Raw genomic sequence first — 12,464 nt, forward strand, 5'->3', positions numbered from 1 at the left:
ATGAAATGATGATGAGGACGACAGATACACCCAGCTCCAGTGTCAGCGAAATTAACCAATTAAGGTTAAAATTCCCAACCCGGGACCCCTGTGATCAAAGGCCAGCACGCTAACCATTTAGCCATGGAGTCGGACGTCGTAACCACTATCAGTAATATACAGAACACCAAGTTATTGTAACTGGCAGTCATTACATCTTAAGCGCCTGAGTTAGAATCTTGTAATTTGCGTACAGATTATCATACGCGATAAGTGTTAATTCTGGAGAGAATGTGAGATGCGTCGGTTTCATTTTGCGTCTATTGTCGGTTATTGCTCTAGAACACATTTTATAACTGCCTCAAATCAATTTGGCACTTGAAACATAAGGCAAAGCCTGCTGGCAGACATATTACATGTTGATTGACAGCTAGTATACTAGTTGAATACAGAAGAGGGGAGGGAAGAGAAGAGAATGGGCTGCTTCTTTTAACAGACTTGACTGAGCAAGTATGGTGTGTAGCTAAGCAAATCTGTTCATTGTCAGTACATATTCCTATAGTTTGTGCGTGATGTGAATTATGCCGCTGAAAATTCTAAACAGAAGTTTGCAACAAAAAGAGGAGAAACACGACATATTGTTCCTTGTTTTATGAATAAAGAGGCTGAGGACAGAAGGAATAAAACACAAGAAGAGTAATGAAGGAAGTTGTTGAAAGTAAAAAAAAAAAAAAAAAAAATGTTGTAGAGTATGGTCAAGAGAATTTTAACCAAGTAAGTTGACCATGCGATTATAGTCACACAGCTGTGAGCTTGCATTCGGGAGGTAGTGGGTTTGAATCCCACTGTCGGCAATCCTGAAGATAGTTTTCCATGGTTTCTCATATTCACACGAGGCAAATGTTGGGGCTGTACCTTAATTAAGGCTACAGCCGCTTCCTTCCCAATCCTAGCCCTTTCCCATCCCTCCATTGCCAAAAACCTTCAGTGTGTTAGTGTGATGTTAAACAAGTAGCCAAGAAAAAAAAACAGTAGGAAAGAGACAGCACAAGATTGAAGAAAGTTCATTTGGTACACCAGGAAAAACACAAAAAGGAAAAAGCATGTAAAGGATTTTTAAGATTTTGATGGACAATCCATGAATTTTACATTCTTCAGAAAACAATTCCATCCATATTTAAATTACAATCTGTGTGAAGAGAGAGGACTGGTTTCCAAAGGAGTTGTATCAGTTTGAGAAGTATTGTAAAAGAGAAGGAGATTTCTGTAGTAGAATAAAAACAGAAACTGCCGAAACTGTAAGTACTGGACTCGCTAATCGTTTAATCATCTCCTGTAGAATTCATATCTTGTCGCTTATGATATTTTGCCTTTCCAGGGTCAATATAGATAGTTTCTTTTAAATTATTTGAAAAATTATTGGAAAATCTAGGTGTAGTTCCCACCTGTTTAGTCATTTTCAAAGGTAAGGTAAGTCCTATAGTAGATCCACCAGTACAAAACTTTGCGTAAACACACTACGAGAAGGGAAAATTATTATGCTCTAACTAAATTTGAGATCCATTTTAGTGAACTCAGGCATTCAAATTATGAACATTTCAGTTAATTATATTTATTTATACGTTTCAAGTTCAAGGCAATGTAGAATCAGTAAAATTACAATTGACTCCCAGTGTGTGGTGCGTATTTTATTTCTAACATAATTATATTATGAAAAAGATGTTCAAGCATGAGGCAAGTATCACAAATAATGAAGTAGTGTTAAAAACAGTGACCAATATGGTTGCAGTAATATTACAATATACACTGTGGCATACTATCTAAACACCGTCAATGGGCTGTTATAATTTGTACTAGAAAACTGAGGATGTACAGGATATGAAATTATTTGGCAACTGATTTTATTAAAAATTTTATTATATTTACAAGGAAGACATAACAAGATTTAATATTACCTCTTAACTAAACGCACATACAGTATGTCTATGATGGTTTCATTTTTGAATTCTGGAAAAAAGGCACTTTCGTAGTCTAAATAAGGTAATAGGGAGAAAACAAAAATAACATGTTCACATAACATGGGTATAATAAGACTTATTTTTTTACATATTTTTCTGAAATGGTGTATAAGAATGAAACTGTCAATCTCAAAAATCACATGAATCAAAGTAATAAAAGTTACTCCCTTCAAAAAGTTCTGGCTTAATAAGTTACAGAGAGAATTCTAAATAAACTGAAATAATACTTTCGGATTTATTTTATCACTCCTCCGGAACATACACAAAAACAATGAACTTGGTGGTGTAGAGAACATTGATTTCACTAGCATCGTACGTTAGGGCTAGCACTGCCACTCTGAAAGATACAGATATAACTTTAAACATACATATCAACACAAATAACTTTAAACATACATATCAATAAAACATCAAGACTAAATGAAAATTAAAAGGAACTCTTTAAGTACAACATACTCTGATAAAATGTTCAGTAGAATTAGGTATTATAAGTACAACATAAATTTGTGAAAAGATTTCTTAAATAAAGTTAATTATTGCCATGATTGGATGATTGGACTATTGCAAGACATTAATATGTAGAAAAACCAGATGGGTACTTAGAAATAAATGACAATTATTCTGAGACACTTTGTTCTCTTGGAATGTACGAGTATTAAAATAATTTTAAGCACACAGAGATTCACAAAGCCACAGTAATAGTACTTGAAACTAGGACAAGGGGAAATGAAAATGATTATGAATCATGGTTCAAAATCAACATGTTTCTTTCTCTGATATGTTCAAAACAATATTTCATGTGCAAGTCTCTATTTTCAAATTGTTTAGCTGTGACCAATAGTGGTGATCTTGCAGAGGTTTCATATTAATACCTACTTCAGTTTACTTTAGTCAAGAACTCAGTCAACCACACATCATTACTGTATGTATAATTTCCCTTCTAAAGTCATATGTAGAAATATAAGAACTTGGATAGAAACACACATTATGAACACAATGACAAGTCATTGTGGGAAAAAGGAGCAATAGAAAGAAAAGATAAGGACAAACATGAAAACACAATAGAACGAGAACAATTTTAATATCTTCATATACTGCAATCTTCATATAGAGGGGTCTTTTCCTCATCAATCCCTAATTCTACTACTTTTTCTCAGCCCCTGACAAGCCTAATCTGCTTCCTAGCTTGATCAGAAGGGCAACTCATTGAGGGCCCATCTAGGCAGATATTCAGTCTTCATGTAGGAAATATAGGGTAAAAAGAAGGCCTGATAAACAGAGGAAAGAAAAAGAAATGAGTACAGATGATAAAAGACTAGGATTACAGGATTCACACAGAAGGAAGAAAAGAGTCAGTTTAAGTAATGGAAAGGAACAAAGGAACAATGTTTTTCTTTCCATTTCTCTCTCCCCACAACGATTTATCATTGTTCCTATCCCAATCTGTCAGGGTGAGAATGGTGTTCATAATTACACTCTGCAGCAAGATGTAGTTCTCATTCCAAATGGGCAACGTAGTGAAATTCTGATTCGTGAATGCTGGGAGGAGTTTCAAGGACAAAACGCTTAAGGTTTGATGTTCAGTGTATTACAGTGAACAGTTTTGTGTCTGGCTTTTATTGTTTGGTTATGGTAAGACAGAGGCTAACTTAAAAAAAAAAAAAAAAACAAATATTAATAATTACCTGTAAATTCTGTCTGGTGCAAGTTGTTTTAATGAGTATAAAACACCTTGACTGTTCTCAAACCGAACTCGAAATGGTTTTCCTGAAAGATTATAAAAAGCAAATTATTGTACCTTCATATTTAAAGAACTGTACCAAAATTAGGAAAATGGGGAGAGATATCATACTATTAACCTCCTTAAAGAAGAAGAAACAACAACAACAACAACAACAACAACAGAGTTAGCAAACTGAAAGATAATAAAGTATTTGTATGTAAAGGAAATTTAACCAATTCATTTGTAATGGAGAGAACTTCAAAATATTTCAAAGCTTACTTTTGATTCTCAAGAAAGTAACTTGGATTGCTATTGAAGTGAATTTTTCAACCCAAAATTTTGTTTTATTCAATTGCTTGTTTGTATATGTTACAAACCAAGTGTAGTATAAGCGAGAGTACAGTCATATTAGCAAGATACAAAAACCCATAGGTTTTCAGTCAGGAATAACATGAATGTGTGCTTTTCATGAAGTTAAGGATAACAATTTCCCAGATCTCTTTTAAAATGTCTACATTTTCAACAAAACAATATTATTTCAACAACACAGTCTTTAGATTAATGTAGGGTGTTCAGAAATTAATATCAGTGTGCAAATTACTATCATAACAGCGCTACAATTATGATTATGTAAAAGCAGGCATTTTCTTTATATGCTGGCAGGTCAGTGACATCCTATGGATGTTTCATCCAGTATGTTTATCTGCTTGAGACAACCGAGTGATACGTAAGCTGCAGTAATGGAGGTACACAAAATTCTTGACCTTGAAAGCAGCGTACACGTGTTCAACCTTGCAAGCATCAGTCTGAATCTCAGCTGTTAACATGGTGAGACAGTTATCACTGCAACACCGGATTTTTGTATGTAAAAGTTATTTTAAGCATGAGTCGGCTTGATGAGTACGCGATGCATTTGTTCAGCAATTTCCTGGTGAAGTGCCAGCTTCACGAGCACAGATTCATGTAATTGTAAATAAATTTGAAACTACTGTCTCAGTGCCCAATAAAAAACAACATCTGCACACACAAACAGTTTTAACAGAGGAAAAGCTAGATGTCATTGGTGCAAATCTTGAACTTTCACCGAATAAATCATTCACAAAATTAGCATAACAAGTAGGGGTTTCAGTTTCTTCTGCACACAGAGCTACAAAGCTGTTACACACCAAACTGAACTGTTTAAAACCTGCTGATCCAGTCACAAGAGTGAGATATTGTGAGTGGCATCTTGCATCATTGAATTGTGATTTATTTGACCCACAGCGTGTGTTCTTTTTGGATGAGGCCTGGTTTCATCTTAGAGGTCGTGTGAACAGTCATAACTCTCAAGGTGCGCAGAAAATCCTGATGGTGTTTATGAAGTCCCTCATTTTGATAGGAAGATTGGTGTTTGGTGCATTGTTAATGCAAGATGAATAATTGGGCCTTTTTCTTCGAGACAACAGTAAATGCAGACAGATACTATGATGACATTTTGATGCCGTTCTTCCATCAGTTAAGAGAAGAAGAAAAATTGCGTGGGTGGTTTCAACACGATTCAAGCCCATGCTCATACAGCAAAAGATACCCTTCTTACAATATCGGAAGTGTTTACAGACAGAGTGATCAGTGCTGGTCTGTTTTTCCTTTGTTCTTCAAGTTGTTTTAATGAGTATAAAACACCTTGACTGTTCTCAAACCGAACTCGAAATGGTTTTCCTGAAAGATTATAAAAAGCAAATTATTGTACCTTCATATTAAGAACTGTACCAAAATTAGGAAAATGGGGAGAGATATCAGACTATTAACGTCCTTAAAGAAGAAGAAACAACAACAACAACAACAGAGTTAGCAAACTGAAAGATAATAAACTATTGGTATGTAAAGGAATGTTTACTTTTGGGGTAAACTGAAAGAAAAAGTGTATCGAACAAATTCTCACATTAGAGGAACTGAAAGAATGAAATGAATGAAATCAGAAATATTACAGTGGCAGAACTCATTTGCATTTCAGCCAGAATGTGGTTACCAGATACAATGCCTGTATAACCCAGGAAGGACGACATTTCCAGCATCTTTTATAAGATTTTATATGAGATTGTATACAGGCTGATAAGAGGGTGGCCGCACGCGATATAAGTTCGGCAGAGGCAACTGCCATAGTGCAGGGTATAAACACTGTGCGTTCAGTCTTAGTTTATATGGGAGGCCCTAATGGGAGGCTACTAATGAAATATAAGAAATCTTAAGGGAAAAAAAAAAAAAAAGTGAGAAGGGTACACACTGGTTGAGTTGATGGCTGTCTGCTATGGCACGAAGATAGAGAGCTGTCTCTCCACAAAAGCGATGTAGAAGTGGAAGCAACATTGGTGGGAAGGTGTGCAAGGCAATGATAGGCGATCTGAATGCATGCAGGAGCTCTACACAAGTGCCAGATTCATGTCTGCCCATGTACTGTTGAAATTGAATTTTTGAAATTCTTAGCAATGAAAATGAAGAAAGTAAGGAATGTTGACACTGGCAAAGTAATTAAGTAGTAGGGTCAATTAAATCTTTCTAGTATAGTGTAGTTTCAATGTACTCATATCTGTTGGCATGTGGTTTGACATGTATATGTACCCACAAGTTCATAATTTCTTTTGTTTGAAGAAAGGTATTCAATTATTAATATATTTGTTGAATTTAAAAAATTATAATTGTCTATACTGAGCAAATTTCATACAGATGGTTTTCTCAGCTTAATTAATTACAAAGTCAGTCTGTTATATAGAAGGTATGGATTGTTATACCTATTTCATTTTCAACGACTCTGTATCTGGTGTGAGGTAGTTGCTTTCCATCATCTCCTCTCACAGAAAGCTGCATGAGGTCTTGATATGGCTGTATTCTACTTTCTGGTGCCAGTACCATATAGGTTACAGTCTGGGAGAGTGTAGCTCCACTGTCGCAGTCAGCTCCTGGCTCATCACAATATAGGACACAGTACCCACTGTCTGGATCACGCTCATAACTATCAGGACATGGTGTGTCTAAACACCGGAAACTCCCCTTCACATTAAGGCAAGTTTGATCATCAGAACAAGTAGAAAGTCCTGATTCACATTCATCTAAATCTGCAACAAGTAATTCAGGAAAGGAATAGCAGAAAGTAATACACACACTACAGAACATTTCAGGCAAAACTTCATGCAAAGGTGTATGGATAGAGGTACCAGTGGTGTTTAGGCCAGTTCTGTTAGGTCTTTGACCATAAGAAAAACATAAATAGAGCCATTCATTAGGAAGATAATATCAGGAAATGAATGAAATTGGCAGAATATTTTGTAAAATATACAATCAATTTGCAATTTCAGTACGTTCTGTTCTTTTTTAAGAAAAAATAATTCTCTATCCATTTATTTAACAATCACTACAAAATATTATATGAAATATATTTGGCCATAACAAACCCTGTGGAATCCACAGCTCATTGTGGACCTTGGCTAGTTAAGACAACTGCTGCCAGACAGAAGGCCTGTAGACATTGGTGTCACATGATCAGCATTGACCTCAAAAGACTAAATAAACCCCCAACCAGCCCTCATTTTTGGGTTCAAATCCTTGGAAGAGCTGTGGATCAGAGCCTGTATGTGGTGGTGGTGGTACTAGTAGACAAATTAGGACAGTAATGACTTCTTTTAGCACACAATATGAAATGTACTACAAATGTAAATACAAACCTATTAACTAAGAGTGAAATTAAGCAAAAACAAAGATTATCATATTGTACTACAATAACTGGTAAATTAGTGACATTTACATATAAGTTTAAGGAAATAGCAAAAGAAGAGCAAAAGAGTTGTTCATTCATATAGCATGCACACATTACATTCATTCATTCATTCATTCATTCATTCATTCATTCATTCATTCATTCATTCATTCATTCATTCATTCATTCATTCATTCATTCATTCATTCATTCATTCATTCCAGTCATCATCATCATCATCATCATCATCATCATCATCATCATCATGCAATCGTTCCAGCTTGCTGGGAAGGGTGGTGTTGAATGAGATCTTGCCAGTGTTCACTGTCCATGCAGATCTCGCTCTCCAGTCCCCTCCTTTACTCTCGACATCTATCTTCAGTTGGTCCAGCCAGTTGGTGATATGCACAAAAGTTCCTGCTCGCTAGAGGAAGAGGGGAAACATGCCACTAATAAATGGGTGCATAACATCTTGCTGCACTGTGCTGCATGAGTCTTTACTCAATGTTCCAAGTGTCAACTGATGCTTGCTGACACACAGCTTCCAGGAATTGAGGCTCAGTGAGATAGGTTACAACAGCGGGTTACGGTTTACAGAATATTTTAAGTGTTAGCCACCATGGAGGAGGATGGTACTGAATTTCAGGCAGGTTTTGTAGATATATTGAAGTCACAATCCATCCTATTTTTAAAATCTCACCTATCAGATGTTCAATCTAAGAAAAGCAGCAACATTGTAGGTGATCATCCAGGAAACAAGAAGTAAATTTGGGATCAAATTATCTGAAGGTTAAGTGTCTGATGATGATGTTTGTTGTTTAAAGGGACCTAACAGCTAGGTCATTGGCACTTAATGGTACAAGGTGAATGAAAAGAAAATTAAAACATCAAAATGTATCCATTGACGACAATCTGATGATGAACAAATGATCGTGAAACAAAAACAGTCAGTGGTCACAATGCCTTAATTACTGGGATGATACTTATTATCTGAAGCGGTTCAAAAACCAAGTCACTGGCCCCTCATAATTGTATTAATTGCTGGTAAAGCAGAACCATGATGTTCGTCCTATAGTGGTACTAACCGCAGGTAACGTAGACTCATGGTGTTTCTCGCATGGTGGTACTAATCACAGGTAATATAGACCCATGAAATGTCACACACAATGGCACCACTTAGAGGTAACACAAACCCAGGGTGTAAGGATAATACTCACAAGCAATGCAGACCCATGGTGCTCCTCACATAGTGGGGCTAATCATGGCACCCGTATTCCCGTGGTGTTCCACACATAATGGTACTATACTCAGGCAATGCAGACCAATGGTTTTCCTCACATAGTGGTACTAATCATGGGCGCCAGCCAAACCCGTGGTGTTTTTCACATAGTGGTACTAATCACAGGCAACATATAACCATGGTGTTTCTCATAAGGTGGTACTACACATAGGTAACGCTTATCACAAGCAATGCCCAGACCTGTAGTGTTCCTCCAATCACGGCACTGTTCCTATGTAATGTAGACCCATGGTTTTCCTCTCAAGGTGGTACTAATTGCAAATAACGTCGACCTATGGTGTTTCGCACGTAATGGCACTAATCGCAAGTAGTCTGATGGTTCTAATGTCATCATCCCTTGGTCGCCAATTTTAGTTGCCTCTTACGACAGGCAGGGGATACCATGGATGTAGTCTTCGTCTGAATCTCCCACCCACAGGGGGCAGAGAGAGAGAAAAAAGAAAAAAAGGATCCGACACTTCAAAAAATGAAGTACTAGACAAAGAAAGACAAGGGCCATGAAGGGCGTGAAAATTAAAGACTCCCTAAGCTTCGAATACTCTCATACCATTGGGGTCAGAAAAGAGCAAGAGTTGATAAAGGAGGTTGGACAGAACAAATAAAATAGAGGAGTCTGGCACAAGTAAATGGAAGCAATACCGGGACTCAGCTAAGGACCCTGTAGTCGCCAGCCTATGCTCTCAAGTTGAGAGCCCTTGGGGCCGCTTTTAGTGGCCTCTTACGACAGGCATGGGATACCGTGGGTGTATTCTTCACCTGCGTCCCCCACTCACAGCAGGTGGTGAAATGTCTAGAAGAATTCAAAATATGAATTGCAGTTTTAAAGCAAAAAACAGACTTGAAAAGAACAGGAAACAAACCAGTTCACCTAAAATTATGGATATAATGGAAAGTGACTCAAATCTATCAATAAACAGACTGCAAGGTTAGACAAACAAAAGTCATTAAACAGTAAATAATTCTACTAAAATTAAAATTTTTATAATTACTATACAACATGATTTACAATTGCATTATTATTTATTTACACTGTTTATGCCTACATGGGAGCACCAAAATCAACCTTTTTATTTATTATTTACATATTTTACGCCCACATTGGAGCACTGAAATCAATACATTTGAGTTAATTTCTTCTTCTTCTTCTTCTCCCAGAACTTTTTCATCCTCTCCGACCTGGAAGCCCTTTGTGTGTCCGATATAGTATATTGTTTCCGTTCAACTGCTTTTAGTTTGAGACTTATGCTTTTGTTCTTCAAAATCCTCTTCTCTTTTCTGTCTTTGATTTGTTGCCGAGTTATACCCAATTCTTCCAAATCGTCCTGAACTTCTTTGAACCAATTATTATTGATTTTATTCTTCAAAAAGTAATCGAATAGTTGTTTCAATATCCTGGTGTCTGCTAATCTTGATATGTGACAGAAAAAGGAAATTCTTCTTTTACGCATTGTAGATATTATTGATTCACATTCACGATAGACAATGTTGTTAGGCAACAATCTCCACTGTCCATCAACTTGGTGTTTTTTATTAATAATTGTTCTAAGAATTCTTCTCTCAGTTTTCTGTAATTTGTCTGTTGTAGATTTTACATTTAATTTGAATAAAGTTTCACTAGCATAGGTTGCCTCTGGTTTAACTATGGAATTATAGTGTTTCAGCTTAGCGTTTATCGAAAGAGATTTTTTTTTACAATAAAATCTTCAAAAAAATAAGTACATAAAAAAAAGTTCATTTTTTAAAACTTGATAATTTCTTCTTTTCCAAAAAGTTCTTTATTTCTACACAATCTTGCAACCTGTTCTTCTGCAGATGTAATGTACTGCTTACGTTTTGATGTTTTTTTAAGTGATAGTTTTATATATTTGTTGTTTAGAATCTTCTTCTCTTCTCTATTTTTCAATTTTCTCTGTAGTAATTTTCAATTCATCCAAATCCATTTGTATTTCTTTAAACCAAGTGTTACCAAGCTCGACAGCTGCAGTCGCTTAAGTGCGGCCAGTATCCAGTAATCGGGAGATAGTGGGTTCGAACCCCACTGTCGGCAGCCCTGAAAATGGTTTTCCGTGGTTTCCCATTTTCACACCAGGCAAATGCTGGGGCTGTACCTTAATTAAGGCCACGGCTGCTTCCTTCCCATTCCTAGGCCTTTCCCATCCAATCGTCGCCATAAGACCTATCCGTGTCGGTGCGACGTAAAGCAAAGAAACACCAAGTGTTTTTTGTTTTACTATTCCAAAAGAAATCAAAAAGCTGTTTTGGGAGTCTAAAATTTGCCAAATGGTATATGTGTTTAAAAAATGCAATCCTCCATTTTCTCATCGTGTCAATAATTGATTCACTTTCCTTGTAAATTACTGAATCGGGTAAAAGTCTCCACTGGCCATCAACCTGATTTTTTAAAATTGATAATTGTCCAGAGAATTCTTCTATCCACTTTCTGAAGTTTGTCTGTTGTTGCTTGGGTATTAATAATGTTTCACTTGCATACTTGCTTCTGGTTTGATGACAGCATTATAATGGCAAAATTCAGCATTAATTAAAACAGACTGTTTTTTGTAACTCGGCCATGTAATTTGTTGTGCTCGTCTCAATTTCACCAAGATATTTATTTACAACTTTTATTTTATGAGTATTATTTAAAGGATGGCATAATTTCTGTTTTCTCAAAAGATATTTTCAACTCAACCTTCGCTGCTAACCTTCCTAGTTCCTCTACTTGAAATTTTGCCTTTTCTATACTATTTGCTAATAGCTCCAGATCATCAGCAAATGCAAGACAATTTAGTCGAATATTTCTTCCAATTTTAACAGTCAGAGGACGTACCTTACTCCATTCACGCATATTTTTTTCCCAGCACACAATTAAACAGCAATGAGGAATAATCCATCTCCCTGTTGAAGACCAGTATGAATTTCAAATGGTTCAGAGATTTCATTTCGAAACCTAACTTCCTAACTTTGGGCCGATGACCTTCGATGTTAGGCCCCTTAAAACAACAAGCAAACAAGCAGCACTTCCTAACTTTAGACTTTGTGTTTCTCAGAGTGACCACAATAAGGTTAACAAGTTTCTGATGTAGACCAAATTAAGTAAGGATATGTAGTAATGATTCACGATGGATAGTATCATAAGCCTGTTGAAATTCAACAAAAGTGATTTCTGAAAATATTGCAAGAGGCTAATCAGCAGGGGTGGCATTTTCACCAACACATGATCCAGGTACAACTGTAAGTCTTCCCACCAGCAACCCTAGAATCTGTAGCAATTCCGGGGCCCAGAAATGCACCTACAACACACCCAGGAAAGAAGGTTGAACAGAAAGGAGAAAGAAAAAAAGCCAGTGCAGAAATGTCATTTGCAGAGTTGTGAAAACGAGCGCTAATAAAACAGTTGCAAGTGTTGGAATTGAAAGAAGAGAAGTTATTGTAGGAAAAGGAGAAAAGAAAGCATGGAGAAATGTAGTGACAAAATATTAAATGTGTTCACACAACGTTCAAATCTGTATTTGCGTTATTTTTCAAGTTTATTTTTTGTTTCACTTTTCTTTGAAGATCTTAAACTAAATCTACCCTGGCAGATTTTATTTTTAGTGGTAGATTAAACGGGTGGAATTTTGTTTCATACTCCACTATTTTGCTGTGTATTTTCTTGGTTTGTGATCGGAGCTGCTACCTTCCTTGTGTAACTACCTTTCTACATTTATGTTGTTG

The 12,464-nt window shown here is 36.2% G+C and overlaps 1 protein-coding gene across 2 annotated transcripts in view; it reads right to left on the reverse strand.

The window, feature by feature from the left end:
* Window positions 1–1,878: 1,878 nt before the first annotated feature.
* The window catches only part of LOC136857690 (hemicentin-1), a 509,109-nt gene continuing 498,523 nt past the window's right edge, over window positions 1,879–12,464 (reverse strand). The window contains exons 50-52 of one of the 2 annotated variants that reach the window (XM_067136543.2): window positions 6,489–6,812; window positions 3,683–3,764; window positions 1,879–2,334 (exon numbers count right to left, since the gene is read on the reverse strand). In XM_067136543.2, the coding sequence (XP_066992644.2) occupies window positions 2,241–2,334; window positions 3,683–3,764; window positions 6,489–6,812 (500 nt within the window). In that variant the 3' untranslated portion in view covers window positions 1,879–2,240. The other variant, XM_068225274.1, reaches the window with a different exon arrangement.

This window comes from Anabrus simplex, chromosome 1, assembly GCF_040414725.1.
Source record: "Anabrus simplex isolate iqAnaSimp1 chromosome 1, ASM4041472v1, whole genome shotgun sequence".
In the NCBI taxonomy this organism is placed as follows: Eukaryota; Metazoa; Arthropoda; class Insecta; order Orthoptera; family Tettigoniidae; genus Anabrus; species Anabrus simplex.